At 34.8% G+C, this 27,656-nt stretch overlaps 1 protein-coding gene across 4 annotated transcripts in view; it reads right to left on the bottom strand.

The window, feature by feature from the left end:
* SUCO (SUN domain containing ossification factor) overlaps positions 1-27,656 on the bottom strand; it is a 76,203-nt gene that overhangs the window by 5,421 nt on the left and 43,126 nt on the right. For 2 of the 4 annotated variants that reach the window (XM_069541491.1, XM_060034084.1), the window contains exons 12-22: positions 26,379-26,399; positions 26,122-26,177; positions 25,283-25,374; positions 24,181-24,246; positions 18,623-18,691; positions 17,581-17,671; positions 13,447-14,604; positions 10,747-10,834; positions 7,920-8,024; positions 6,207-6,361; positions 5,515-5,606 (exon numbers count right to left, since the gene is read on the bottom strand). In XM_069541491.1, the coding sequence (XP_069397592.1) occupies positions 5,515-5,606; positions 6,207-6,361; positions 7,920-8,024; positions 10,747-10,834; positions 13,447-14,604; positions 17,581-17,671; positions 18,623-18,691; positions 24,181-24,246; positions 25,283-25,374; positions 26,122-26,177; positions 26,379-26,399 (1,993 nt within the window). The remainder of the gene's footprint in view (positions 1-5,514; positions 5,607-6,206; positions 6,362-7,919; positions 8,025-10,746; positions 10,835-13,446; positions 14,605-17,580; positions 17,672-18,622; positions 18,692-24,180; positions 24,247-25,282; positions 25,375-26,121; positions 26,178-26,378; positions 26,400-27,656) is intronic. The other 2 variants (XM_060034092.1, XM_069541492.1) reach the window with 1 other exon arrangement.

Raw genomic sequence — 27,656 nt, 5'->3', positions numbered from 1 at the left:
ACAAATTTCAAAAATATCAAAGATGCAAGCTAAAATTGACGAATTGTTGCCAATAGACCTGCTTTTGCAAGAAATGTTAAAAGTAGTTCTTCAGAAAGGAAAATAATACAGGTCAGAAACTCCGATCTGCATAAAAAAAGGAAGAGTATCAGAGAACGAGTAAGTGAAGGTAAGATAAAAACTTTTCTTAATCCATAACATAACAACTTGTTCAAAACAATAATAGCAACAATGTATTTGGGTATGCTTATGTAACTATACATGCTTATATAGAAGTAAAAAGAATGACAAATTATATAAGGGATTAAAGGGAGGAATTAGGAATATTTTGTTATTATAAAATATTCATACTACCTGCAAAGTAGTATAGTGTGATTTGAAAGGGGACTTGTGGGACTTCCCTGGTGGCGCAGTGGTTAAGAATCCACCTGCCAATGCAGGGGACATGGGTTCGAACCCTGGTCTGGAAAGATCCCACCTGCCATGGAGCAACTGAGCCCAAGCGCCATATCTACTGAGCCTGCGTGCTGCAACTACTGAGCCCGCGTGCTGCAACTACTGAAGCCCGCGTGCCTAGAGCCGGTGCTCTGCAACAAGAGAAGCCACCGCAATGAGAAGCCCGCGCACTGCAATGAAGAGCAGCCCCCGCTTGCTGCAACTAGACAAAGCCTGTGCACAGCCACAAAAGATCCCACGTGCCACAACTAAGACCCAATGCAGCCATAAATAAATAAATATTTTTTTTAAAAAGACTCCATGTAAAATAGGTTGTCAAGAGTGAAATAGATATCTACATGAAATAAGATATCTGCAACATTTAACCAACTAACAATTAGAATCCAAATCTTAAAAATAACTATAAACCAGTATGAAAGAGAGAAACAACCCAGTAAAAGAACAGGCAAAAACCTTTAATGCCCAGGAAAGTCAAATGAATAAACGGCATAAGTAAAAATGCTCAGCCCCACTAGTAATCAGGTAATGCAAATTACAATTGCAATGAGGTTAAACACTTTAAAATTTGACAATTCTAAGTGCGTGCTGGTAAAAACATAGAATAATGGGAATTCTCATGGTACTGGTGGAAGGATAAACTGATATGACCACTTTGGAAAAGTTTGCCATTATCTTATAACTTGTAGATAAGCATACCCTACAATCCAGCAATTTTACATCTAGGTAATATTCTTAGAGAAACTCATGCAACTATGTGCTGGTATACAAACAAAGGGAATGTTTACAGCAGCATTATCTGTAATAGCCCCAAACTGTAAACAACACAGTACAATGGATAACTACATTGTGATTTAGTCAGTTACTGAAATACTATACAATATTGAAAATGAAGTATAATCATGTATATGAACCTCACAAATAGAATGCTGAAAGAAAGGCAAAAAAGTATATATGGCATGATTCCATTTATCAAAAGCTCAAAACCAGGTAAAAATCAAATTATATTGTTGAGGAATCCAAACATTGATGGTAAAACTATTAAGAAAATGAAGAATATGACTATTTCAAAAGTCAAGGTAGCTATCTCTACAGGAGCAATGCCAAAAGTGCTGGCCTTGTTCTATTTCTTGATCTGGGTGTTAGTTACACAGGTGTTCACTTTATAATTACTTTGCATGTTGTACATTTCAGTTTTGTGCACTTTTTTGTATTTCACTTATAATAAAAATGTCTTACAAAAATCAAAACAATTTTGGTCCACCTGGCTGGTCAACAAAAGTGAGAGACGTAAATCAAAGTATAAACTACAAAACACTGATGAAAGAAATTAAAGAAGGTACAAAAAAATGGAAAGACATCTCACATTCATGACTGGAGAACTTCATATTGTCAAGATGTCCATACTACCAAAACGATCTATAGATTAAGCATAATCCCTATCAAAATCCTAATAGCATTCTTTTGCTGAAATGCATCCTAAAATTCATATCAAATCCCAAGTGATCTTAAATAGGCAAAACAATTTTTAAAAAATAAAAACAGAGGACTCACACTGCCTGATTTCAAAACACATCACAAAGTTACAGTAATCAAAACAGTGTGGTACTGGTATAAAGAGACATACAGACCAATGGAATAAAAAAAAAAAGAGCCCAGGAATAAATCCTCTCACAAATGGTAAAATAATCTTCAACGAGGGTGGCAAGACCACTCAATGGGGAATGAACGGTCTCTTCAACAAATAGTGCTGGGAAAACTGGATATCTATATGCAAAAGAATGAAGTTGAACCCTTATCTTACATCATATACAAAAATTAACTGAAAATGGATTAAGAACCTAAACATAAAACCTAAAACTATAAAATTCCTAGAAGAAAACACAGAAGGAAAACTTCATGACATTGGCCTTGGTAATGATTTCTTGGATGTGACATTTAAAGTATAAGCAACAAAAGCAAAAATAGACAAATGGGACTATATCAAACTTAAAAAAATTTTGTCCATCAAAGGACACAATCAACAGAGTGAAAACGCAACCTACAAAATGGGAGAATATAGCTGCAAATCATATATCTGATAAGGGATTGATATCCAGAATATATAGAACTCTTACAATTAAACAAAAAATAACCTGATTTAAAAATGAGCAAAGGACTTGAATAGACATTTCTTCATAGATGATTTATAAATGGCCAACAAGCACATGAAAAGATGCTCAACATCACTAATCATCAGAGAAACACAAATCAACAGCAAAATGAGATATCACCTCACATACATTAGGATGGCTACTATCAAAATAGAAAACAAGTACTGGTGAGGATGTGGAGAAATCTGGAACCATTGTGCACTGTTGGTGGAACTGTAAAATGGTGCAACCACTATGACAAACACTGTAAAGTTTCTTCAAAAAATAGAACTACCATATGATCCAGCAATCCCATTTGAGTACATAGTTGACCCTTGAACAACGTGGATTTGAACTGCATGAGTCAACTTAAACGTGGATTTTTTTCAACAGTAAATACTACAGTACTACACAATATGTGGTTGGCTGAATCTGCGGATCCAGAACCTTAGATACGGAGGAACCATGGATATGGAGGGTCAACTATAAATTATACATGGATTTTCAACTGCGCAGAGACTCAGTGCCCCTAACTCCAGCACTGTTCAAGGGTCAACTATATATCCAGAAGAACTGAAAGCAAGGTCTTAAAGATTTATTTGCACACTCATGTTCACAGCAGTATTATTTCACAATAGCCAAGAGGTAGAAGCAACCCAAATGCCCATCAACAGATGAATAAACAAAACGTGATTATATCTGTACAACAGAATATTATTCAGTCTTAAAAAAGAAGAAAATCCTGTCACATGCTACAACATGGATGAAACTTGAGGACACTAAGCTAAATGAAATAAGCCAGTCAGAGAAAGACAACTCATATAAGAGGAATCATATTATTTATCAAAATATTCAAATTCACAGAAACAGAAAAAACAACGAAGGTTACCAGGGGCTGGGAGGAGAGGAAAAAAGGGATTGGTTTAATGGATATAGAGTTTCAGATTTACAAAATGGAAAAGTTCTGGAGATCTGTTTCACATCATTGTGAATATACTTAACATTACTGAACTATACACTTAAAAAGTAAATTTTTAAGAGCAAATTAAATTTCAAGATGGTAAATTTTACATGTCTTTTACTACAGTAAGAAAACAAAATAAGACATGGACCCTTCTCACTGAGCTTAGAATTAAAAATAAGGCCAGTACAGGATGGCTAAAATCAAAGTAGACTATAATAAATGCCTTAAGAAGAGATTTAATTCAAACAGGAGAAGAAATAAATGAATTAACAAACAGTGGAATCAGAATTAAAGCCACCTTCCTGCCTACTGTACTCAACTTTTTTAACTGTAAAGATGAACCAAGATGACACAGTTGTTTAAAACAGAAGTAATTCTATTCTCAGGTACAAAAGGCTATTCTATCTGGCTTTGAAGAGTGACATAGAGAAAAGAAATAGTAAAATAGGATTTCAACTAATTTGAAATGAGACTAGAAATGCTGAGAAGGAAAAACATCTCAACATATTTCCTAATCACATGAACACAGCTCAAATAAGTAATGCACATACACCCACCACAACGGCTAAAAGACCAACAATACTAAATGTTAATAGGGATATGGAACAAATGGAACTCTCAAAAAGAGCTGATGGGAGGGCAAATTCATACCACACTCTGCAAAACTGTGTGGCAGTATTTACTAAGGTGGCATATACACAATCTTATGATCCAGCAATCCCATTTCTAGGTATATATCCAACAGATGTGTGTTCATGTGTTCGCCAAAAGATATGTAATAGCCTCAAACTGAAATAATCCAATGTAAATGAATAATGTTATGTTTGTATAATGGGATACTATACAGGAATAAGAGTAAACAAACTACAACTATACTCAATGACATGGTGAATCTCACAATATCAAAATATGTAGTGGCTATACTGAGAGGGGATGGGCAGTGTAGAGCACAAAGAAGTTTCTGGGGTGCTAGATAATGTTCTGCTTCTTAATCGGGGTGTTGGTCACACAGGTATGTTCAGTTTGTGAAAATCCACCAAGCTTCACATACGGTAAGTACACTTTCCTGTACAAGTTACACTTCATTTAAAAAACTCAGTTATAAAAAGACACATCAGCCAAAAGAAGAAAAAGAGAAAGAAAAAGGCAGGAACTAGGATGAAATTTACTAGTCGTAAGTAAACACACATGTAATGGATTAAGTCTGTAAAGTTTTGTGATAACAGTAAACCAGAGAATCTCAGGAATGATTGCTTAAATGATTGAATCAATTGAAACATGCTGCTCAGTTACTAAATCCTAAAGAAAGAGAATCCAATGATTAAGAAAGCACTAGTTGAAATATATCATTAATTTGGTTATTTTAATATTGCTATAAAGATAAGTCTCTCAATAAGCACTAATTACAGTACTAATTATAAAAAGTACTAATACAGGAGAACAACCACTCAGTACACACCCATTCATTTAAATTTAAGTATTCATTAAGTGTTAGACAATGGAATACTATTATAGACCCTGGGCTATGAAAAAGAGAAAGACCTGATTTATTTTTCGGAAAGTGCCTCACAGACCTAAACTAGAGACAAAAGGGGTCCTACCTGTACAGGAAGAGAAGGCAGATAAGCACAGGATACTATGGGAGCACATTCAGGTTTTCCATATCTGCTGAACTTTCTCAAACACCCCTTTCTAAAAAGAAATACTTCTAAACAGGAGCATGTGCAAATAAGGCTACCAATGGCTAATTTCACTAAGCCCCCCACCCCACCCTCTGGGCTTTTAGGAACAAAGATAGATTTAAAGTGTGGAAATGGTAAAGTGGCTTTGACACCACACAAACAAAGGCTACTTATACCCACTGTTCTGTTGCAGATGGTCTCGAACACAACATTGACATGCTTCTGCTAGAAGGAGGCTAGATTCACATTTCTATACACATAGTACATATCCACAAAAATCTACCTTCTTTCCCAGTTAATTGTAGAGACTTGGATCTGATAAGTGGGAATGAAGTTCTCCTTTTCAAACTCATATCATCATAGGAAGAGAAACACCTAACATTAAGAAAAAACAACATTGGGCACAATGAGTAAAATACATGTAATTTACTCTGTAGTTGGGGCTAGACAGACGCTAGAGAACTGTACATACCACATAGGACTAACCTCTAAAGTAACACTCCAGTTATTGATAACACATGTAAAAAAAATTTAAGGATCATTCTCTAAAAGGTGTTGTATTAGAATACCTATTCTCCTCCTCCCCCTTTAAATTCCACATTGAAGCATCTTTCACAACCATTTCAAGGGTTTTTATACACTTACTATCAGTGTTTTCTCTATTAGAGTCTATAGAACCTTCCAGGCATGCATAGGACCATCTCACTAGTTCCAATGATGTTTTTAACATTTTGGTTTCAAGATAATCATACGGGGAAAGAAATTATCTCAGTATCCTTTATTTGCTCAAATTTCTCAAAGGTATAAGAGGAACTGGACTTCCCTGGCGGTCCTGTGGTTAAGACACCGTGCTTCCAATACAAGGGGCACGGGTTCGATCCCTGGTCGGGGAAGTAAGATCCCACATGCTGCGCAGAGTGGCCAAAAAATAAAAAATAAAAATAAGAGGAAAACTGAAATATAATGCTGCCTTACCTTTTAGGGCTTGGATACTGGTTACTTTTAGGAAGTTTTGAAATATAATCTCCATCAAATTGAGAAGTGTTTCGACAACGCTGCATACAAAGCATCAGTCCCAAGATAACACAGAGAACCAAAGATATGACAAGATAGCTTTGTCGATCTGAAACCTGAGATGAGAAGAGGGCTTAATAATAATAATAATTTGAAAACCATATTAGAAAAAAATACAATGGGATCTAAAGTTCAAAGGACAAATCATTTTAAACATTTTTTTTCAGAGTGCTTCAAAACTGTAAATGCAGGGCATGCTCTTTGAAAATGTACTACAAAGGCAATGTTTTACTTTTTCTTCTCCCCCCTCCATTCTTTAAAAATTTTCAAACCTATGGAAAAGTTTTTAAAATAGTATAATACAATTAATATAATATAATATGACTTTCACCAATCATTAACATGTTCTTCAATCATTATTTGCCACATATGTTCCATTTTTTCATTTGTACTATCTTCTCCTTGGTAAGAAAAAAAAAAAAATCATGCTCTTACCTATCTTTCCCACCTTACAAAACTAAACCACTAATTGCCCAGTGATTTAAGCCTGGGGATCACCCTTAATTCCTCATGTCCCACATCCAATCTTTCAGCAAGGCATGTCTTTCTACCTCTAAAATGTATCCTGAATTCAGCAACTTCACAATGTTCTCCACTTCTAAAATCCTAGTCCAAGCCAACATCACCTCACCCAGGCTACTGCAATTGCCTCTTTAATTGGTTTCCTCCCCACTTCCACTCTTGCTGGTCTCTAAGAGGCAATTCTCTATAGAGCAACAAACAGGGAGTTTCTCAAAGTGTTTTCAATGAGATGATCCATGTTACTTCTTTACTGAATACTTTCAATGACTCGCAGTGATTAGAATAAAATTCAAACTCTATATTGCCTACAAAGGCCTACATGACCAGGTCTCTGCCAATTTCCTAAACTCATTTCTTACCCTTACTTCTCTCATTCACTCTGCTCCAGCCACACCGGCTTTCTTTCTGACCCCAAACACATTACACTGTTTCTAGTCACAGGCCTTTGCCCTACTTCTGCTACTAACAAGTTTGTTCTGACCCCAGGCTCTGTGTGGATGCTAACTCCTCTTGAGCACTCAGTTCTAATGCCACCTCCTCAGGCAAGCCTTCCAACATCACCGTAGCTAAAGCAGCAACACTTAAAGCACCACCAGTCCACACATACAAGTTTCACTCTCTACCCCACTGTCCGTCATATATATTTACTGTATGTATTCCCTCTCTCTCCCAGGTGAGAGGGCCCTGTGAGGCTAGTGACTCTTCACTGCTGTATGCCTCAACCTAGAATTGGACAGCTCATGCTTCACACATACCGGTAGCTCAATAAATACTGCTTAAATCAATGAAAAATTTGTTTCATTAAGCAATTAATAAGCCTATTTGAACTGAAAATGAAGTACATATTGCAACTACCAATGGTTTACAAAAGGCTTGACAGAATTGCTTTATAACTGTAATTTAGACCTAAACTATGAAAGCCGTGTTTTCCAAAAGTTTATGATAATTAATATATTTCCAAAACTTTAAAATGCCGTATTCTGGTGTTCTGAAAAAGTTCTTTATAAATGACAATCTTCTTCGATTAAAGTTCTTAGATACGAAGCCTGCCTTTATGACACCATTTCCTACAATACCATCAATAACAATTACCTCATGTTTTAATTCTGCTACTGTTGTTGACAAATTTGAAACAAGCTGTGTCATGTTGGTCAGTTGTGCCTGTAGCAACTGGATGGCTTCAGTTTGCCGCTGATCCTATAATAAAGGAGGAAATAAATATTATTTTCCTTTGTGTTTCATGTGTACTTTAACTGCATTATAAATTCAAGTAAAAAATCTGGAAAAACTGTTAAATTCCTCAGGGCGGGGGACATATTAATAGGAAGCTCTTAATGAATGAATACTGTAAACTTGAACCAGAAATTAAAAAAAAAAACATAAACCACTTCAAGAATCTAAGACTATTCAACCTTCCTCCCCTGCCCTGAGCCAAAAAAAACAAAAGCCAAAAACCAAAAAACCTTTCACCATTCACTGCTACCATGTAGAATATTGTCTAACAGACGCTAATAAACTGCTTTTCAAGTTAATATGGGCTCCATATGTATAAACCAGTATATAACCAGCTATACGCAGAATAGTCACTTTGTCAAGCATGCTTTTTTTTTTTTTAAACCAAAGCAGTCAATACAAAGACATGTTGAAAAATTTTTGAAGAATGTTTCTGGATATCAAGCAGGCTCATACCAAGAAGGTTTTAAAAGTTCTATTTCACAGCATATTAGGATGGAACTTAGGATGTCACATAGTCAAAAAACTACAACAGATCCTCTAGTCAACCAGTGAAAAGAAATTCATCAAAAACACCCATCTTTCCAGCTCTGAATTTTAGAAACTTTTATAATCAACAGACATGTCTTTATTTAAAATACCGCATGCATATTTTAGAGACTTATGCAACATACTCATGGTCATGAACCTACGTTAGGTAGACTGTACTGAAAATTTCAACTAATTAGTGAATTTAGGAAGAATGAAAAGAGGGCAGAAAGAAGTCAAGGAAATCTAACACTCTAATTTAGGACCCTCTATGAAATAGCTACATAACCATTTATTATTCTAAACCTAAGTTTTTCAAACTTAGATTTAAGTAATCTTTAAGTCTCCACTGTGTATATGGGGTTGAGTAGGCGGATGTATAAAACTGTAACAAGAAGTTTCACTTACTTCCCTCACTGTGATCCACTGTGGTACTTTCTATCCTACTTCATATTTTTAAAATGCTGAATGTGATTCATTAAACTGTTTCTTTTGACTCACTTTTGACAAACACTGAGAAATTCTAGACAGTTTTAAAAGATAAGTTATTACAGTTATTAAATTGGTTAACACTTCTAATCAAGATTTACTTTCAATAGTGTTAATGATACACAAGATTATTTAAAAGTACTTAAACAAGTCTTTAATAAAGCATAGATGTTAAATATAAAGAGAAAATACAGAGGGAAAATGTTAATGAAGAACTAAATAAATACTGTGTTCATGGGTCAGAGGGCTTAATACTATTAACATGTGAATTCTCCAAATTGATCTCTAAGTTCAACACAAACCCCATCAAGATCCAAACAGGTTTCTGTTTGTTTGTTTGTTTGTTTTTGGTAGCAACTGACAAGCTGATTCTAAAATCTGTATTAGTCAAATCCAGATTAGCCAAAACAATTTTGGACAAGTGCAAAGTTGAAGGATTCACTCTACCTGATTTCAAGAGTTCCTATAAAGCTACAGTAATCACAACAGTGCAGTATAAGCAAAAAGACAGATACAGATGAACAAAACAGAAGAGAATTCCAGAAACAAATCCACATGTATATGGTGAATTGATTTTCATCAAAAGCGCAAAGGAAATCCAGTGGAGAAAAGATAGTCCTTTCCACAAATGATGCTGGAAGAAAGGAATATTCATGTTTCTCAATCCCCTCCCTCACAAAAAAGGAACTTTGATCCATACTCTGTGACACGTAAAAATTAAAATGGATCATAAACCAAATGTAAAACTAAAACTATGCAAATTCTAAAAGAAAACAGAGGAAAACAATCTTTGTGACTTTGGGTTAGGCAAAGAGAAAACAGGTAAATTGGGCTTCAACAAATTAAATTCAGCTCTTCAAAAGATATGTTTAAGAGAATGACAAAACAAGTAATGGACTGGGAGAAAATACTTGCAAAGCCTGTCTCTGATAAAGGACTCATACTAAGAATATGTAAACAACTTTCAAACCTCAATTTCAGAAAGAAAAAAAAAGAGGGGTGGGGAAAAACTGTGTGTAGAACCACAATTATAACATGTCACAAACTGGGAGTAAGATGCAACTAAACTCTGCAACCTGAGGCCTCCTCACCTCACCTCACCTTCCCTTAGTCCCAAATAACCTTTTAGAAAAGTTAAATATAAAATTTCTTCATGATGGTAACACACTATAAAAACTTATTAATGAATATCACATTTAATGCTGCAATACTGAACTCAATCCCTTAAAATCAACAAGACAGGGGAATGGCCACTATCAGTCCTATTGCATCACTGTACAGCTCTAGGCAAGAGATAAGAGGAAAAAGGAAGAAAAAAAAAGGTATAAGGATTAAAAAGAAATAGAGCTGTTTATTTGCAACCAATAAAACTGTCTACACAGAAAACCACAAATGATTTTAGAGTTTAACAAAGTTGCCAAAAAGTCCACTGCACTTCTACACACATACACATACATACAAATCTTGAAATGTAATACAAATAATGCTCAAGAAAATTTTCTCTTGAGCAGATACTGATGCTAACAGCTAGAAAACATCACATTACAGCTTAATCATCAGCTATCAGGGAAAAAGTGAACCAACATTACTTATCCTTCTTACCAGAGAGATCCTACAAAATTCAATGGAAATTTATATAAAAATTAAATAAGATATGAAGATGACCAACCTGCTCCTCTGCTATTCTTGAAGTATTCTGAAGTTTTACTATTGTCATATTGAAAGCCTTTTGCATTTCTTCCATTTGTTTTCGGTACCTATGGAGTAAGAATTGATTTAAATTGGTTTTAATTTATTTATTAATTTATTACTGGAAACACACTTCTGATTTCAATATATAAGATAAATCCGTATTTCTGAAAATGACTCTTACTGAACCCTGTGCGATACAGGAAAACTTACAAAGGTAAAATAAAGAGGTCCCTTGAGGTATTTGCTACCTCAACATCAATTCTATGTTCCTCACTGCTATAAAAGATTTACTAGTCACATATATAGTCAATAATTTATGACAAAGGACCCATGAATATACAGTGGGGAAAGGACAGTCACTTCAATAAATGGTGCTGGGAAAACTGAACAGCCACATGCAACAAAATGAAACTGGACCCCTATCTTATACCATACACAAAAATTAACTCAAAATGTATTAAAGACTTGAACATAAAACCTGAAACAACAGAACTCCTAAAAGAAAACACAGGCGGTAAGCTCCTTGACATGAGTCTTGGAAATGTTTTTTGGATTTAACACCAAAAGCAAAGGCAATAAATGAAAAAAAAACAAGTGGGACTACATCAAACTGAAAAACTTCTTACAAAGCAAAAGAAACCATCAACTTAATGAAAAGGCTACCTAGAGGCCTGCGCTCTAGAGCCCACGCACCACAACTACTGAAGCCCGCACGCTCTAGGGCCCGCGTGCTCGCAACTACTGAGCCCGCACACCTAGAGCCCGTGCTCCGCAACAAGAGAAGCCACTGCAACGAGAAGCCCCGCACCGCAACAAGAGTAGCCCTGCTTACCACAACTAGAGCAAGCCCACGTGAAGCAACAAAGACCCAATGCAGCCAAAAATAAATAAAACATTAAAAAAAGAAAATTGGCAGAGAATCTCAACAGACATTTTTCCAAAGAAAACAGATAGATGGTTAACAGGTAATAGATGAAAAGATGCTCAACATCATTAATCATCAGGGACATGCAAATCAAAATCACAATGAGTTATCACCTCACATCTGTTAAAATTGCTATTATCAAAAAGAGAAAAAACAACATGTTGGTGAGGATACAGAGAAAAGGGAACCCTTGTACACTGTTGGTGGGAACGTAAATTGGTGCAGCCACTATGAAAAACAGTATGGAGGTTTCTCAAAAAATCAAAAATAGAACTGCCATATGATTTAGCAATTCCACTTTTGAGTATTTATCTGAAGGAAAAAAACACTAACTTGAAAAGATATCTGTACCCCCATGTTCAATGCAGCATTATATACAATAGTCATGACCTGGAAGCAAACTAAGTATCCATCAATAGAAGAATAGATAAAGAAAATGTGGTATGTGTATACCAAGGAATATTATTCAGCCATAAAAAAGAAGGAAGTCTTGCCATTTGCAACAACATGGTTGGACCTTGAGGGCATTATGCTAAGTGAAATAAGTTAGACAGAGAAGGACGAATATCATATGATCTCACTTACATGTGGAATCTAAATAAAAGGAAAAAAAATCTTGAACTCATAGATACAGAGAACAGATTGGTGATTGCCAAGGTGGGGGTGGGCAAAACTGATGAAGCGGGTCAAAAGGTAAAACTTTAAATGAGTAAGTAACAGGAATATAATGTACAGCATGTTGACTATAGTTGATAATATTGGATCGTATATTTGCAAGTTGCTAACAGAGTAGATCTTAAAATTTCTTACCACAAGGAAAAAAGAAAAGTTGTATGTGGTGATAATATTAACCAGACTTATTGTGGTGATCATTTAGCAATATATACAAATATCAAATCATTATGTTATATGCCTGAAACTAATACAATATTATATGTCAATTACATCTCAATTAAAGAAAGATTTATTAGTGATTTCTGTGGTTCCTTTAGTGGGGCAAATAGGTTGGGGGTGGGGAGAGGCAAGAACAGGTATGATGTAGGCATGCACACACACCCACAGAAAATTTGCCAATAAATTATATGTATGAATTAAGAAGAAACCCCTTTTAGGATATAATGATGACCGTAGTGACATTTCATCAGCAGCATTTTAATTTAAGAAGATTATGAAAAGGTAGCATTTCAGAAATTCTGGGCATTGAGTGCCTAGGTGGTTACAAAATGTTGGAAAAGCCCTAAGGATGCTGGATACTTAAGGAATAAAAAAAAAAGTAAATAGGCTTAAAAAGTGGAGAACTGTGCCTGAGATCTTCATCACTGCATAAGCAAACTGGCATGGCCTCTGGCATTTTTCTAATCTTCACTTATTTAAACTCTTAAAAAATATCTGGTCATGTTCCACATAGAGCTTTAAAGTCTATAGACTAATTTTTCCCATGAGTGCTCTGGGAATCAAACAGCAAAAGTGGCTGAAGTTAAGCAACAGAAGAAAGGAGAAACTGATTATAGATAATTCAAACTTGTTATCAGCCTAATAATAGTCACTTAGTAATACTTCCAGAAAAGGAAATCAATTCTTAAGATCACTGATCAACATCCAAATAACTTTCTTTCTCTCTCCAGCTAAAATGGTGCTTATTACTGTTATACCATGAGATAATTAAATCCTCTCCTTCTCTAGTCACAGATTATACTTTGCTACTTAACTCACTGTGCAAAGTGTATTGTGCTAATTCATAATAAAGCTTACCTTTGGCTAAGTTCCTCCAGATAGCGACCACTGAGAGACATGTTAACTTCTAAGGCTTTAATACGGTTATTAAGTCTCATAAACACTGATTCCTTTTGGTTTGATCCATGTATAAGATTTCCATTAGCATATCCTAGATCTGAAGAATTTTGTAATTCAGCATAAAAATCTGTAGCTGTCCTCTGTAACCCTCTTAAAAGGGCATCTTCTGGAGACTGTTCTTCCTCTTTTGCTTCAGGTAATGAAGAAGAATCCACAACAGGAGTCAAAATTTGCTTTGGTGTGTCAGCTATGTTCATTTTGGCTTCCCCGTCTTCACTGTCTGGCACAATAGCTGTGTTTACAGGTGACACTATTGTTTCGGATAGCTTTGTGATAATTTGCATGGAGTCTTCTTTTACAATATTATCCATTACTTCATCAAGTTTTTTTGTTTCATAGATCACAGTTGGTTTCTCTATAGAACTAAAACTGTCAGACCTTTTTTCTGTTTCATTATCAACCTCAACAGAACTCTCTTGGGGAATCACTTGTGATGGTGTACGCCCTGCCTCATATTTAATAGGCTCAGATACTTCTATTTTAGATAATGAATTGATTTCTGGAGTAACATCTAAGAGAAGAGACTGAGAAAGAGTTTGAGGATGGCTTGGTTCAAGTTCAATTGCATCTAAAGTGTGATTAATCAAACCTCCCTGGTGCACACTACTTAAGTCACCTAGAACAACAGTTTCAGCTTTCTTTTCTTTACTCTTACTGTCTGGTTCTCCAGCTGGAGGTTGCAATACTGAAACATCTACTGATTCTTCAGGAAGTACTAATGGTGATTGAGCTGACACAAGATACTCTTTTTCTTTACTCACAGCAGTTCTGCTGCGTTGCCGATAATGAGCAACTCTAACTGAACACCATTTATATATGTATTCCGAAAAACTAGAAATACAACAAATTGTGGTCAGTTCACTGCAAAATATTTGTGTCTCTGACTCAAACCAAGGTGACGTTTCATCCTCTTGTTCACCACTACCCAGAAGGGTCACTGTAGAAGGACTTGCCTCCTCTTCCTCTTCTTGAACTAGTTGTACAATGGGACCCTCTTTTGTAGTATCTGGTGATGATGGCTCTGTGTCATGTACAAGTCCTTCAGTAGTTACAAACCTAGAAATACATATCCATAATTATGTTTAAGGAAAATAAATGTATCATACATAAGGTAAAAGGAACGCTGGAAATACAGAAAACACTCAATTTACTTTGGATGAATTATTTCCCTTCAAATCACTTTCATTATAAAAACAGTATTACTCAGAAATGGTAACAGAAAGATAATTTATCAAGTGAACAGCCAGATAATTCAAATCACCATATTTACCAAATCAAATTTTTCTTTAAACTCTGTTTAAGAGTTGTTTGTATGTGAATATTTCCATTTACTGAAAGTTTCATGTAACTTTCCTCCCATAAATATTCACCAATATTACAAGACTCATCACCCCTTATATCAGAAATTGAGCTACCCAGAGCTAGTCCCAGAGCTAGAACTAGAAGGCAGGACTCTTATTATGAATGCACTTTGTGCTGGAATATCCTACTTTCAAAAGGCAATTACTGTTGACCCTTGAACAGTGCATGGGGAGTTAGAATTGTCGGCCTCCATGCAGTATAACTTAGTCAGCCCTCTATATCCACAGTTCCTCTATATCCACGATTCCTCATCCACAGATTCAACCAACCAAAATCATCTGTACTGTATTTCATTAGTATTTACTAATGAAAAAATGCCATGTGTAAGTGGATCCGTGCAGTTCAAACCCATGTTATTCAAGGGTCAACTGCAGATTTCTCAGAGATTATTTCTCTATGGATGATTTGAGGAATTTCAACATGGCATCACACACACACACACACACAAACAATTATCTGCAAAGGGAGAAGAAACATATCTCCACTCCCCCCAGATAATCTCAGTATCACCTTGGCTAACTTTCAATTGTTGAAAGCTAAATACTTAACCATTTTAATGAAAATCCTGACTAATAATAAACTAGTAGTGCCACTAACCCAGTCCTATCTTTGGGCTCTGGAGTATGTGTGTAGGGTAGGGAGAGTGAGAAATGGAGCAGGTGGGAACAGTGTTATAAATTATAATATCTGTGGTCCCTTCCAAGATAAAGAGAATGAATTTCCGGGTGCAGCCCTTGCAGCACCAAAGGTATAATTTGAGAAAACAAAGTAATTTCAAAACCAAAAAAAAACCCTTCATATGCAAATTTTCCTACTGTGAAACACTACTAAGAATGCCAGGAAATGTCTTCAAACAAAGCCTAATATCAAAATAGCAAAAGTAGGAATAAAAAAGACAATATCTAAAAGCAGGACTTTCATCTTGTTGATAATAAAATAGTAAATGGACTAAACTAAAACATAATTAGGCTATGCTTCCCTAAATAGATGATATAGATACAGATATCAATATATAGTCACTATACAACATTTCTTACATACTCAGGTGGTGTACTGCTTATTATCTACCAAATAAATTATAACAGTAAAAAGGAGGAATGTCTGAAGAAGGGGAGGGAAAGAAACTAAACTGAACTAATTTGGTAAAAATTAAGTTATATAACATATATATATATATATATATATATATACACCCTAATCAGAGTTACACTTTAAAAAACTCAAACCTGGGAAAAGAAAGTAAGTCATCTTTTCATAACTTTAAAAGTGATACCCTATCATGGATTCTTTTATTTTCTTCAGAGGACTGCAATATAACCATCAAAAAGAATTTAAGACAAACATACATGAAGAAACATTAAGTAAAGAAACAAACAAGTATGCAAGAATATCTATTAAAAAACTCTAATATAGAAAAGTAAAAACTGCTACATTAGCCTGATGTGATACCTTTCAACAAATATTCATACATATGTATGAGGGGTGAATGTGTATAGGTATATATGTGCCTATGTGTGTATATGTGTGTAAAATGAAATTAATTTCATTTAGTTTTGAAAAATAAGACATACTATTGATATATGTTATTAACTAAAGAATTCAGTTACAAAAACCGGTCAGCTCCACATAACTAGAAACACCAAGAATCTCTATCCCAAAGAGATTTCTTAGGACCTTCTAGGAATCAATAGCACATAATGCTATATATTTCACTCTGATCACCCAATAAATATCTTTAGTCACTTTCAGGATTAATACAGGAAAATACAGATTTGACACTGTGCACTTCAAAGCACAAAAATCTCATTTTTTAATTAAGATAGTACTTAGGAATTACAGCTTGAAGCACACCCACTGGAGGTTTCATTAGTTATAACCCTGAACTAACTGCTTCTTGTTCAAATATCTTATCCCATTAAGTAGAGTTCCTCTGAGAGAAAGGGCTGTCAAAGTTTACAGGGAGTATATCCAATGAAATATATGGAAGTTACATTTGTAATAACTATATCCAAATTATCCCAATTATTGTCCCAATAACCCAAATCATTAATGAGCCTATCTATTATAGATCAGAAGTTGAGGTACCGACAAACCTTAATCACCTCTGGTATAAAGGGCCAAATGAGGTTATTTCATATGTTACCTACATATATACATCCCTGCCCAAAGTGCCCACTGCACCCTGGGAAAAGACCTATATCATTCGATTTCAGAAACTGAACACTGTAAGAGTATGCTGTGTGGCAAACAAATCATTTAAAAATCACTGCTCTAAGTATTTCAGGTACCCTTTTTAGCTTTCTAGGCATAGCATAGATACTTAATCAATGCTTTTAAATTTGAACTTAATAAAAACAGGTCTTTAATATTTGTCCTCAAACTTATACCTGCAGAGTTAGGTTAATTATGTGCAACAAGGAAAAGATTAAGTATTGTAAATAATAAAAGTAACACATAAAATCAAAACAACAAACATTTGGTCTGGAGTGAAGTGAATTCCCAGTACCCAAAAAGCAACTCAAAGATGTTTTAAGTGGCTGTGGAATATCTGTCCCATGATCCAGAGCTTTCTATAGATAATCATTTCCCACAAGTTACAAGTACCTTTTTATGTACAAGTATACTTAGCTTTCCATCTTAATAGAACTCTAATATCACAATATAACTTACTCATGTGATGGAACAGGAGTTGAAACAGGAGCTGATTCAGGCATTTTAGGTGCAGTTGTGGCAGTGGCATTCTCAGATATACTTTTATTTCCTATTTTAAGAAAGATGCCCATATTGAGTTTAATTTTAAAAAGCTATACCATGAAAATATTTCACTATAACAAATAAAGGACTTTAGTTTTTCTCGAGAAAAAAAGTCAAATACGTTTACTACTGCAGACTTTGTGGGTTTTTTTCATAAAGTTCTTTTGGAAAGAAATAATCGTAGAACGTCACAACTACAAGTAGTGCATATTTTTTCTCAGCTTCTCAGATAATTAAAGCAAGTAAGATGACTACGAAATTTGTGTAATCTTACATGATTAATAAGACACCTGAGTTACTAAAAGAATGAGAAGAAATGGGTCATTTTAAGTTTGCACTTGGAACTAAATTTTTTTATTGAAGTATATTTGACATACAATATTATATTCATTTCATGTGTACAACACAGTGATTTGACATTTGTATACATTGCAAAATGATCACCACAATAAGTCTAGTTACCATCTGTCACCATATTGTACTTCCCATGTTGTACATTACAACCCCATGACTTACTTATTTTATAACTGGGACGAAGTATTTTTGAAAACAAAAAAGGCAAGATTGTTTCCCGTTGCTAATAATATTCTTATCTGACATTCTTTAAGGAAATAATTGCTTTCTTAATTGAATAGCTGTTTGATAAATAAAAGCATACTTGAAGTACCTCTAGAGCAACAAAACCTCAGGAAAGAGATAAGGGATAAAATCATTACTTCTACAGCAGGGAAGAATCAAAAAACAAATTCATGATTTTATATAGACAGGATCCTATTTATTAAAGAGAACTTGTGAAATTCAAATAAGCAATGAATAATAGAAGACTGCTAAGTTCCTTTGAATGGTTTCTATATTTCTAAATGAAAAATCAAATTGCTTGGCTTATTAATTAATTTTACTAACTAGGAAAATCCCTGGAGTATCATATATTTAAAAGACCCATAAAATGATTAGGTACCTTCTGTCAGGTCTTCAGTTTTTGCTCCCAGAATATTAGCGGCAATATTCACCATATTTAGAATGGCATCTAAAACAAAATTCAATCAGAGAAAAATACCAATACACCTAAATATTTTCATAAAACTCAATATCAGATAGTCAAAAACCATTTGTAATGGTCTTTTTTCATTTTTTGGACTAATTACCTTTTTGCTTGCCTTACTATGTAAGTCCAATATAGGACACAAATTTCAGGCAAAAAGTATTACGCATAAATCTGAATTTTTATGTTCAGAAGGATTTTAAAATTTAATTATACTTTTTTGTAAAACTTCCCCAAACCTTTTAGCAAACACTACCTTCAGCATATTATAAAATTCAAGTATAATTCAACATATAGCCTGTACTGAGATAGGAAAGCAATGTGACAACCAAAATTTGTATTTTATAGAAAAGTCTTTTTTTCTTTAGAAAGGGGTTTTACAGTTTAAATCAAAAACAAGAAAGCCTGAAGAAATAAAAGTTTTTCCTAAACATGTGACTATCATAGGTAAAAATAAATGAAATGGGAAGATTATTATCCAAAGGGCAGCAGAAGGACTTTATTTTCAACTAAAATATCTAGGTAATACGCTTAAATCCAAAATGATACTGCATAGGATCATGTATTTGATGACTTTTAACAATGTTTTATGGCCAATAAATGACATAAATTCTTTAGTGAACTGGATGAGTATGGGCAAGGGAAGATGAATTGAAAGTCAAAGACATAAAACTTAGCTGGCTGGGAACAGAAGACTTCCTTCTAGTAATATAATGTAATTTCAAGGGAAATTAACTTCCAACTCCAATCTAATCTCTGAAATTCTATTAGAAGTTAATTCACCAGGTATTTATCCTATTAAAATACTAAGATCTGGCAGGGGCTACATATTAAGCCTCATCAGTTTTTTCCATTTTAGTTTCCTTTCCTAAAAGAGATCCATAGAGTTTTCATCACACTTTCATGAAAACCATAGATGTGAGAAGTACAAAAGGATCTAAAGAAGTAAAAGCTAGCACATCAGGAAGGCTGGGAACAAGCCAAGCACTGTCACCTGGCACTGATACTGTAAAGATATGCTTTATGGCAGGTAAAAATAGTATATTTTAGACTTTTAAAAGTGATATCTGGTAGACAGTTATTAATTTTAATCTTTACATTAACTATGATTCTATATTCTGAAAGACAATAAGCAGTGGTACTTTGTTTCCAATCATCAGTTTGACACACAAAAGCTTTATATTTGCTTTTTAAATATCTAGGATTACAGGTCAACCTTGCCCTTTGACCTGGCAAACTGTTAAACAGAGAAGCAGTCTTGGATCTTAGGCTAAAGAGATGCCTCAGCATGAGATAAAAACAGGAATGGAAACTCTATTTTCTTACAAACCAAGATAAAGTAGCAAAGGAAACTCTGTTATTTCCTCATAAATACAATTTTAATGTCACCCAATACTGCAATAGTACTATGTGATCCTCTACTTAGCCTGACAGCTGAAGTTCAGTCAAAACTGATGGCTTGGGCTTCCCTGGTGGCGCAGTGGTTGAGAGTCCGCCTGCCGATGCAGGGGACACGAGTTCGTGCCCCGGTCCGGGAAGATCCCACATGCCGCGGAGCGGCTGGGCCCGTGAGCCATGGCTGCTGAGCCTGTGTGTCTGGAGCCTGTGCTCCGCAACGGGAGAGGCCACAACAGTGAGAGGCCCGCGTACCGCAAAAAACAAAAAAAACAAAACAAAAACCGATGGCTTCACAGAACCCAAATTTTGTAACCAAGTCTATATTCTAAGTCCCTTGTGCTTCAAAGGGCAATCTTACCACAGGTTTGAAACTTTCTGCATTAAAATTTTCTGGTATTATTAACAATTAAAAAAAAATCTGTTATCTATTAATCTGTGTAGAGAAAGAAGCTTTAGAGTATTACTTTTTAACCTAAATTTTAATACTAGTACCTATAATAAGGAAGATTTATGCTACCCATCATTTTAAAATATTATTATCATCATTTCAGGGGGCCACTTGATAACAAAAGCAAAATCTGGCAAATTTCTTCTTTCTCAGCCCATCTAACCTGTAAGAAAGAATCTTGCTATGTTCACAGAACAATGACAAATACAACCTTTTTCTTTGGTCTTTTGAGAGAAAGGAGCTTTGTGAATTTTCTTAACCATTCTCACTTTGCATCCGAACACGTGACTGCTTGTCAGGACGATAATCTGGCCACTAAAAAGCCTTCAGAAAGACTAAAGGGTAAAAGTATAATTTGGAATATAGTGCCAAACGAGATATCCATCCTTAATTTCTCATGGATTAGCCAACTCCTTTCTCTTTGAGTTGGGCAACTATTTATCCCATCCCATTCCTTTAGGGATGAAATTCCCCTAGGGACCAAATATCAATATGTTATACTCAGTCTCCAGCACACCAATAGCTCTTTTGAGAGAGGAAACAAACTGCCTACGCTACAACACAAGACAAACCAATGAAAAAACTACTTCCTCCCATGTGTACTGAGCATGCCTACCTTCATTCTCTTTTCTTTCTAGGACCTTAAAATATAAAAAATACTCTGACTTAAAACAAAAACTATACTTTGTCTTAAACATATACAGAAACATAAACAGAAACCTGGACTTTAGCAAATCTGATGATTCTAATAAAATGCAGACCACATATAGGAGTAAAGGCAGACTTGCAAGAATGTCAAGGTAGAGAGTGGTCAGGAAGAGCCACATGACCAAGCACAAGTAGAGCAAAGTGATACAAAGAATTTCTGGTGATATAAAATATTTAAATGTTCTGGTTCAAGAATGTAAACAAAAGATTCAGGCAGGGGCTTCCCTGGTGGCGCAGTGGTTGAGAGTCCGCCTGCCGATGCAGGGGATACGGGTTCGTGCCCCGGTCCAGGAAGATCCCACATGCCGCGGAGCGGCTGGGCCCGTAAGCCATGGTCGCTGAGCCTGCGCGTTCAGAGCCTGTGCTCCGCAACGGGAGAGGCCACAACAGTGAGGCCCGCGTACCGCAAAAAAAAAAAAAAAAAAAAAAAAAAAGATTCAGGCAGAAGAGTTGCCAGAACTGGCATATGTAAAAGCCAAGAATGCTGCTCTAAAATAGTAGTTTCTCCCTTTCTGGCAGTTCAGTAAATTATGTAATATCAACAATGTCTAAATATGCAGCATGCATGCTCTTTGACAACCAAGTCCAATCAGAAGCAACATACTCTGGTGAGGTATATTTCCTATGACTACTAATTGCTCAACAACAAAAAGAAAAAAAGAGTTTCTCTTTAGATTAAAGCCACAGGATTCTGTTTTGGAGACATTACATAAATACTGAAAATAAATGAGGTGCAAAATTGGCCAATTTCAAGCTAATTTAGAAAGTGGTGATGATTATAGTCAAATTCAGGCATTCCAGTGCCAGAGACTAGCTCTTTGGCCTGATTCCACATTGTTATTTACGCCTTAAAGTTATACTACATTGGAGGCAGTAACTAGGTCAGGCTCAAAACCAGTCCTAGACTGTTCAGAGAAAACTAGAAGGATACAGGTATAGAAGGCAGCAGTGTTAGGTCATGCCTATAAACTTTATGACAGCAGTCTTATCACTCAGTTACTACTGCCTCTCTTGTTCTGAAACTTCAAGAAATAGAGATCTTTTTAAACCCCATTTTTCATGCTTAGGCTCAGCTGACATCCTCCCACCCATCTTGTCTCACTACACAAAATCTTTCAACATCTAGAACACTGGAAGGTAAATGGACTGTCCTAGAAAGCCACAAAAAAGAAAAATGATGTGTTACCAAGAAACACACCTTCGAGGAAAAAGATCCAAAGAGTAGGATCTAAAAAAATTCTATGTCTCATTAATTAAAATAATATATTAGTCAGAGAAGTGATTACAAATAGGGAAATGTCCTCCACTGAAAACGTGTTAATGGTGTCTTGGAGTTAATCCCATAGGAAGATAGAAAAAGAAAGCAAGAATATCAACAGTTTTCCCTTATCTAAAACTTCTAAGTCATTACTTCTGGAAGGTGCCTCTTCCTTCCCAGTAACCATTGGATACTAGAGAGCTTTTAGTCTGGGGCTATTTTCTGACCCCATAAAATAAAAATTCCTCCTCACAGCTAAGTCAGCATTACTGAGCTATGATATGATGACTATTATATAACATAGAGTTTTTTATTACAAATTTAAGGACATGAACAATAATATTAATATCCAGATAAATAAAATAGCATCATTTTTTCACTCCTAAAAAACTATACACCATAGCAGTGAATGAGGCACCTGTTTTAATGCTATCATCAGCTAGATATAGCTAAGGAACCTACTTAAAAGTAGTCTATAACATCTAAAATGTCAGTTGACTAGCAATAGAGTAAAACAAAATATATTGAGCTAATCTGTAACAAGGCTAAATAGTACATAAAAGCATTCCCTTTATGCAGGTATTTTTAACACTCTTCTTCCTATTCCCTAAAAAGTCCACTGAAATCTATAGTCTTCTATGGAGAGGAAGAGGACACGAAGGGAAGAAAGGGAAAAAAAGATGAAAAGAAATAGAAGTGACTCAACTCCATATACTGTAGCCACCCAAATTATCTACCTAAAGTATATGTACTACTGGTTGAGTATCTTAAAAAGCTATAAGGACAATGTACACAGTGAGACTGGGATTCAAGCAATTCAACTCACTAAAAGAGAAATGCACAAATAGTTTTCTATTTTACTAAGACTTACTTTCATTAAATTCAATTATTAATCTCCAAAGAAAAAGAAAATTCCTTCAAGTTCCATATTCTTCAGGAACAACCAAAGATAACAAACATAAAATATACCTACCTTCATTCTAACAGTAAAACTAAAGTGTCAGTCGGTAATGGTCTTTCAAGGAGTCTACTTAGTTAGCCTACCACTAAGTTCGGATAATAGGTTGGCATGACAAGAAATTAAACAACTAGTATGTTAGTCATTGTTTTTTTTAGTTTACAAAGAGTATATTGTTATTGCTATTATTGTTACTGGTTGGGAATCATCATTATTATGAATAAGAAACAGACTTTATGTTTTATAATTAAGTAGGAAACTAACCATACCCATACATTAACAAATCCTCATTTGGTAGGATTTCATTGATGAGTACCACCTCTAAAACTAATTCCTTTCCCATTCAGTATGATTACCCAGATGCTCTTACTCATATGGTCTAGGACTTCTTTAATAATTCTTTCCCCAAGTAAATTCACAGCCCATTCTTCACTGTAAGGAATTTGCCTAAAAATATAACTGCTTAATTTTAGAAGAACCAACTTGTGCTTGCATTTTTCCCTCTCTTGTTTTCATATATTCTTCCTATTTTATTTCCACGGAAATACTTTTCAAAAGTATTTTCTTTGATTTCAACTCAAAGTTTAACACTGGGAGAGCAGGAGCCCCCTAAACTATACCACAACAAAATGTTCACATATGCCAGGAAAAAAAAGTTGAGAAATACTTTAATTTTAGTGACTGACAAAACCCAAAATACTCACTTGTAGCAGATCCAAGAAGATTTTTTGAGGATTTATCCTCCCCAGTATTATAATCCAGTGGGTAATCTGTTCAAAGAGAAAATGAAGGTACTTATGCTAAGAACTATCTCCAATATGTTTAAAAGCTCAAATTATATCCCGTCAAAGTCAGCTGACATTTAAAACAATTTTATAATTTTTATTATACATCTAAAACACATTCACAAAAAGAAAATGAAATTCACAAGCCATTTATCAAACAGATATAAACCAAGGAAAATATTTCTACTGCTTACCAAAATTGTAATCACATTTGTAAGACTTTTATTCAACCTTTCAATGTAGTTTACCAACCCCTAGTAAATGTCTTCACTTCACTTATGGGAAAACTAGGGAAGGGAAAAATTAGGTTTTTCAGACTACAGTTTAAGACATCTTAAAACAAGAACTGGATAAAGTAGAAATGGAGGGTATCATAAAACCTTCTCCGACCTCTGCAGGTTCATGGGAGTTTCTCAAAAACTCAGGCCTCAATATGCTTGCTCTGAGGCTAAAGGCAAATCAAAGAAATTAATTTTCAATTCTACTATTTCAGTTGCCTTATGAGTAACAGGTTTTGGGGGCTGGCATTGGGATATAACCATAATTTATAGCACTGATGTTATGGAAGGGAGTTCCAGTCACAAATAACTGATTGATAAGCTTGGAAAACAGCTCAATTTACAAAGCAGAAAATTATTTTAGAAAATAGGTTTAAGAAAAAATTATAGTTACTAGGGTTAAAAACAAGGAAAAAGGGCTTCCCTGGTGGCGCAGTGGTTGAGAGTCCGCCTGCCGATGCAGGGGACACGGGTTCATGCCCCGGTCCGGGAAGATCCCACATGCCGCGGAGCGGCTGGGCCCGTGAGCCATGGCCGCTGAGCCTGCGCGTCCGGAGCCTGTGCTCCGCAACGGGAGAGGCCACAACAGTGAGAGGCCCGCGTACCGGGGGGAAAAAAACAAGGAAAAAACTAAAGACAACCATCACATCGATTTTTTTAAGTGACCTACATTTACCCATTACCATTAGATTTTAAAAAGAAAAAAATAATACATAAATAGTCACTGTTTTAAAGTCACTTACCATAGTCCTCATCAAATAGTTCTTGACGTTCTGACTGGTACTGGGAATCAGCAATCTCTTCATATTCTTCCACCATGCTAGTGCCAAATACCCTATTAACAACAATTTCATTAAAGTCTTTCAAAACTAAACAGTTGTTAAGACTCATCTCTTCATAATAAATGACAAAATATAATAACTTTGGTTATGTTTTGAGGGCCATTAACTTCTGGACTCAAAAATAATGACCACTGTTTCTCAATCCACTGTTCCCATTAAAATGTTAATCTATTTAAGGCATTTAAAGATACAATGACTGGGGCTTCCCTGGTGGCGCAGTGGTTGAGAGTCTGCCTGCCCTGCCGATGCAGGGGACACGGGTTCGTGCCCTGGTCCGGGAGGATCCCACATGCCGCGGAGCAGCTGGACCCGTGAGCCATGGCTGCTGAGCCTGCGCGTCTGGAGCCTGTGCTCCGCAACGGGAGAGGCCACAACAGTGAGAAGCCCGAGTACCGCAAAAAAAAATAATAAAAAATAAAAAAAATACAATGACTAAGTTTTCTATCAGTCTAAAATGTTTCCATATATTTTCATCACATCAAGCAAGCTAAATCGAACACATAAAATGAAGGTTCTTTTTTCTTAAAGGAAATTTTTATATTTTTCTAAACGGTATTCAAGAGTAAGAAAGGTATAGTAGCTTATATTTCTTTTTTTTTTTTTTTTTTAGTAGCTTATATTTCTATGGTGCTATCTTCACATAGCAGAACATTATTTCTTCACTTTAAATATAGTGGGATTTTTATGTATCCCTTTTTTTCTTTTTAAACCACTCAGTAAATATTTTAATTCTGTATTACCTTATAAGGCTTAATGGACAAAAGTGCTCTGATCCAAAATGTGATACCAACTCCACCTAAAGAATAAAAGCACATGAAATGGGAAGCCAGTACAGTGCATGTGAGATTATCTAACAATATATTAATTTTTTATTATAACATTTCTAAAAATAAAGTCCTCATTTCCCCAAAAATCAATACTTGTAAAGTTTTGCTTTTTGCCATAAATAATATGCCATGCCCTGTTATTCAATATTGCAAAAGAGAAGGTTGCTAACCTTTATGTACTTGATGAACATCTGAAGCAAGAGGAAGGAAAAGAAAAAGAAATCAGTTCCAAAGTCTGGATAACATACCATAAGCAACATTTAATATTTGTAAATTATTATATAATTAAGGAATAGAAAGCAATGTACTGTGATGGATAACATTGTAGTACTCTTATTTCTTTGCAGAAACCAAAGCAATGATTTAAATTTTTACCAACACAACTAGAAAGTATATAGTCTAACTATAATGAAATAAATTAACTTTAACCTAAAATTCATTGCTGCTGTTTTATTTATCCATTAGATATGAAAGCATTCTAAAAGTAATTATAAAGAGTATCTAGAAATAACCTGTCTTATATTACTTTAAATATTATGGATATGTTATCATGTATATACCCACATATGAATTTATATATTGATACATATGCAGCTACACATATCTATGAACATTCATATTGATAAAAAAATTAACTAGCATAATATGAAATACTTATTCTTGCACAGTACTGTATACAAATTGTTTTAGGGAAAGCATGAATTTTTGATATGCTATGCTATTTCAAGTATAACTTATAGAAGTAGAAGATATTTATCAATACATTTTTAAAATACAAATTATTAAAAAGTATTTTGTAAATCTGGATTTAGTTTTTTTGGGATGAAGAAAACCCAGGTAAACTTACATAACATTTATCAGTATAAAATAAGAATCAGAAGTAAATATTTTTTGCTTTCAGACTTAATTCTACCAAAAAGGGCTTTTAAGAAAACCAACCATCAAAATGCTCTATAGTCTCCCATCATAAAAAGGACAAAGTAGGGAGTTTTATATGGCATTTTTTGTATCACCAATAAAATGTTTTTCCATTATTAACAAAGTAGATGATATAAAGAATGATTCTTGGAACTATTTTAACATGTCAGTTGTCTTAATTGTAAAATTAGGTAGACTTGTTATCACCTGCCAAATTATTTTTAACATTTTTTTTCCTCATCACAGTGTAGAAACTGTGCTATATAAAAGTCATTAAACAACTGTTTCAGTATTCACTTTAAAAGAAACTGAAAATGTACCTTTGACTTTTCTGAACACAGCTGAATCATTAACTGAGAATATCAACTGTACTTTAAAAACAGCATTTTTATAAAATCATTTTTATACGGAGACTAGGAATACTACAAGTTTACCCATTTACAGAAGCCAATTTAATACATGCTTAAAAAAGACATAGACAGTAAAATCCCAAAAGACAAGTAGGTAGCTATAAGTTTTCACACTTAAAG

The sequence above is a fragment of the Delphinus delphis genome, chromosome 1 (genome assembly GCF_949987515.2).
Source record: "Delphinus delphis chromosome 1, mDelDel1.2, whole genome shotgun sequence".
Taxonomy (NCBI): domain Eukaryota; kingdom Metazoa; phylum Chordata; class Mammalia; order Artiodactyla; family Delphinidae; genus Delphinus; species Delphinus delphis.
Note: the sequence above shows the minus strand (reverse complement) of the source record. Positions and strands in the feature narration are given on the sequence as shown.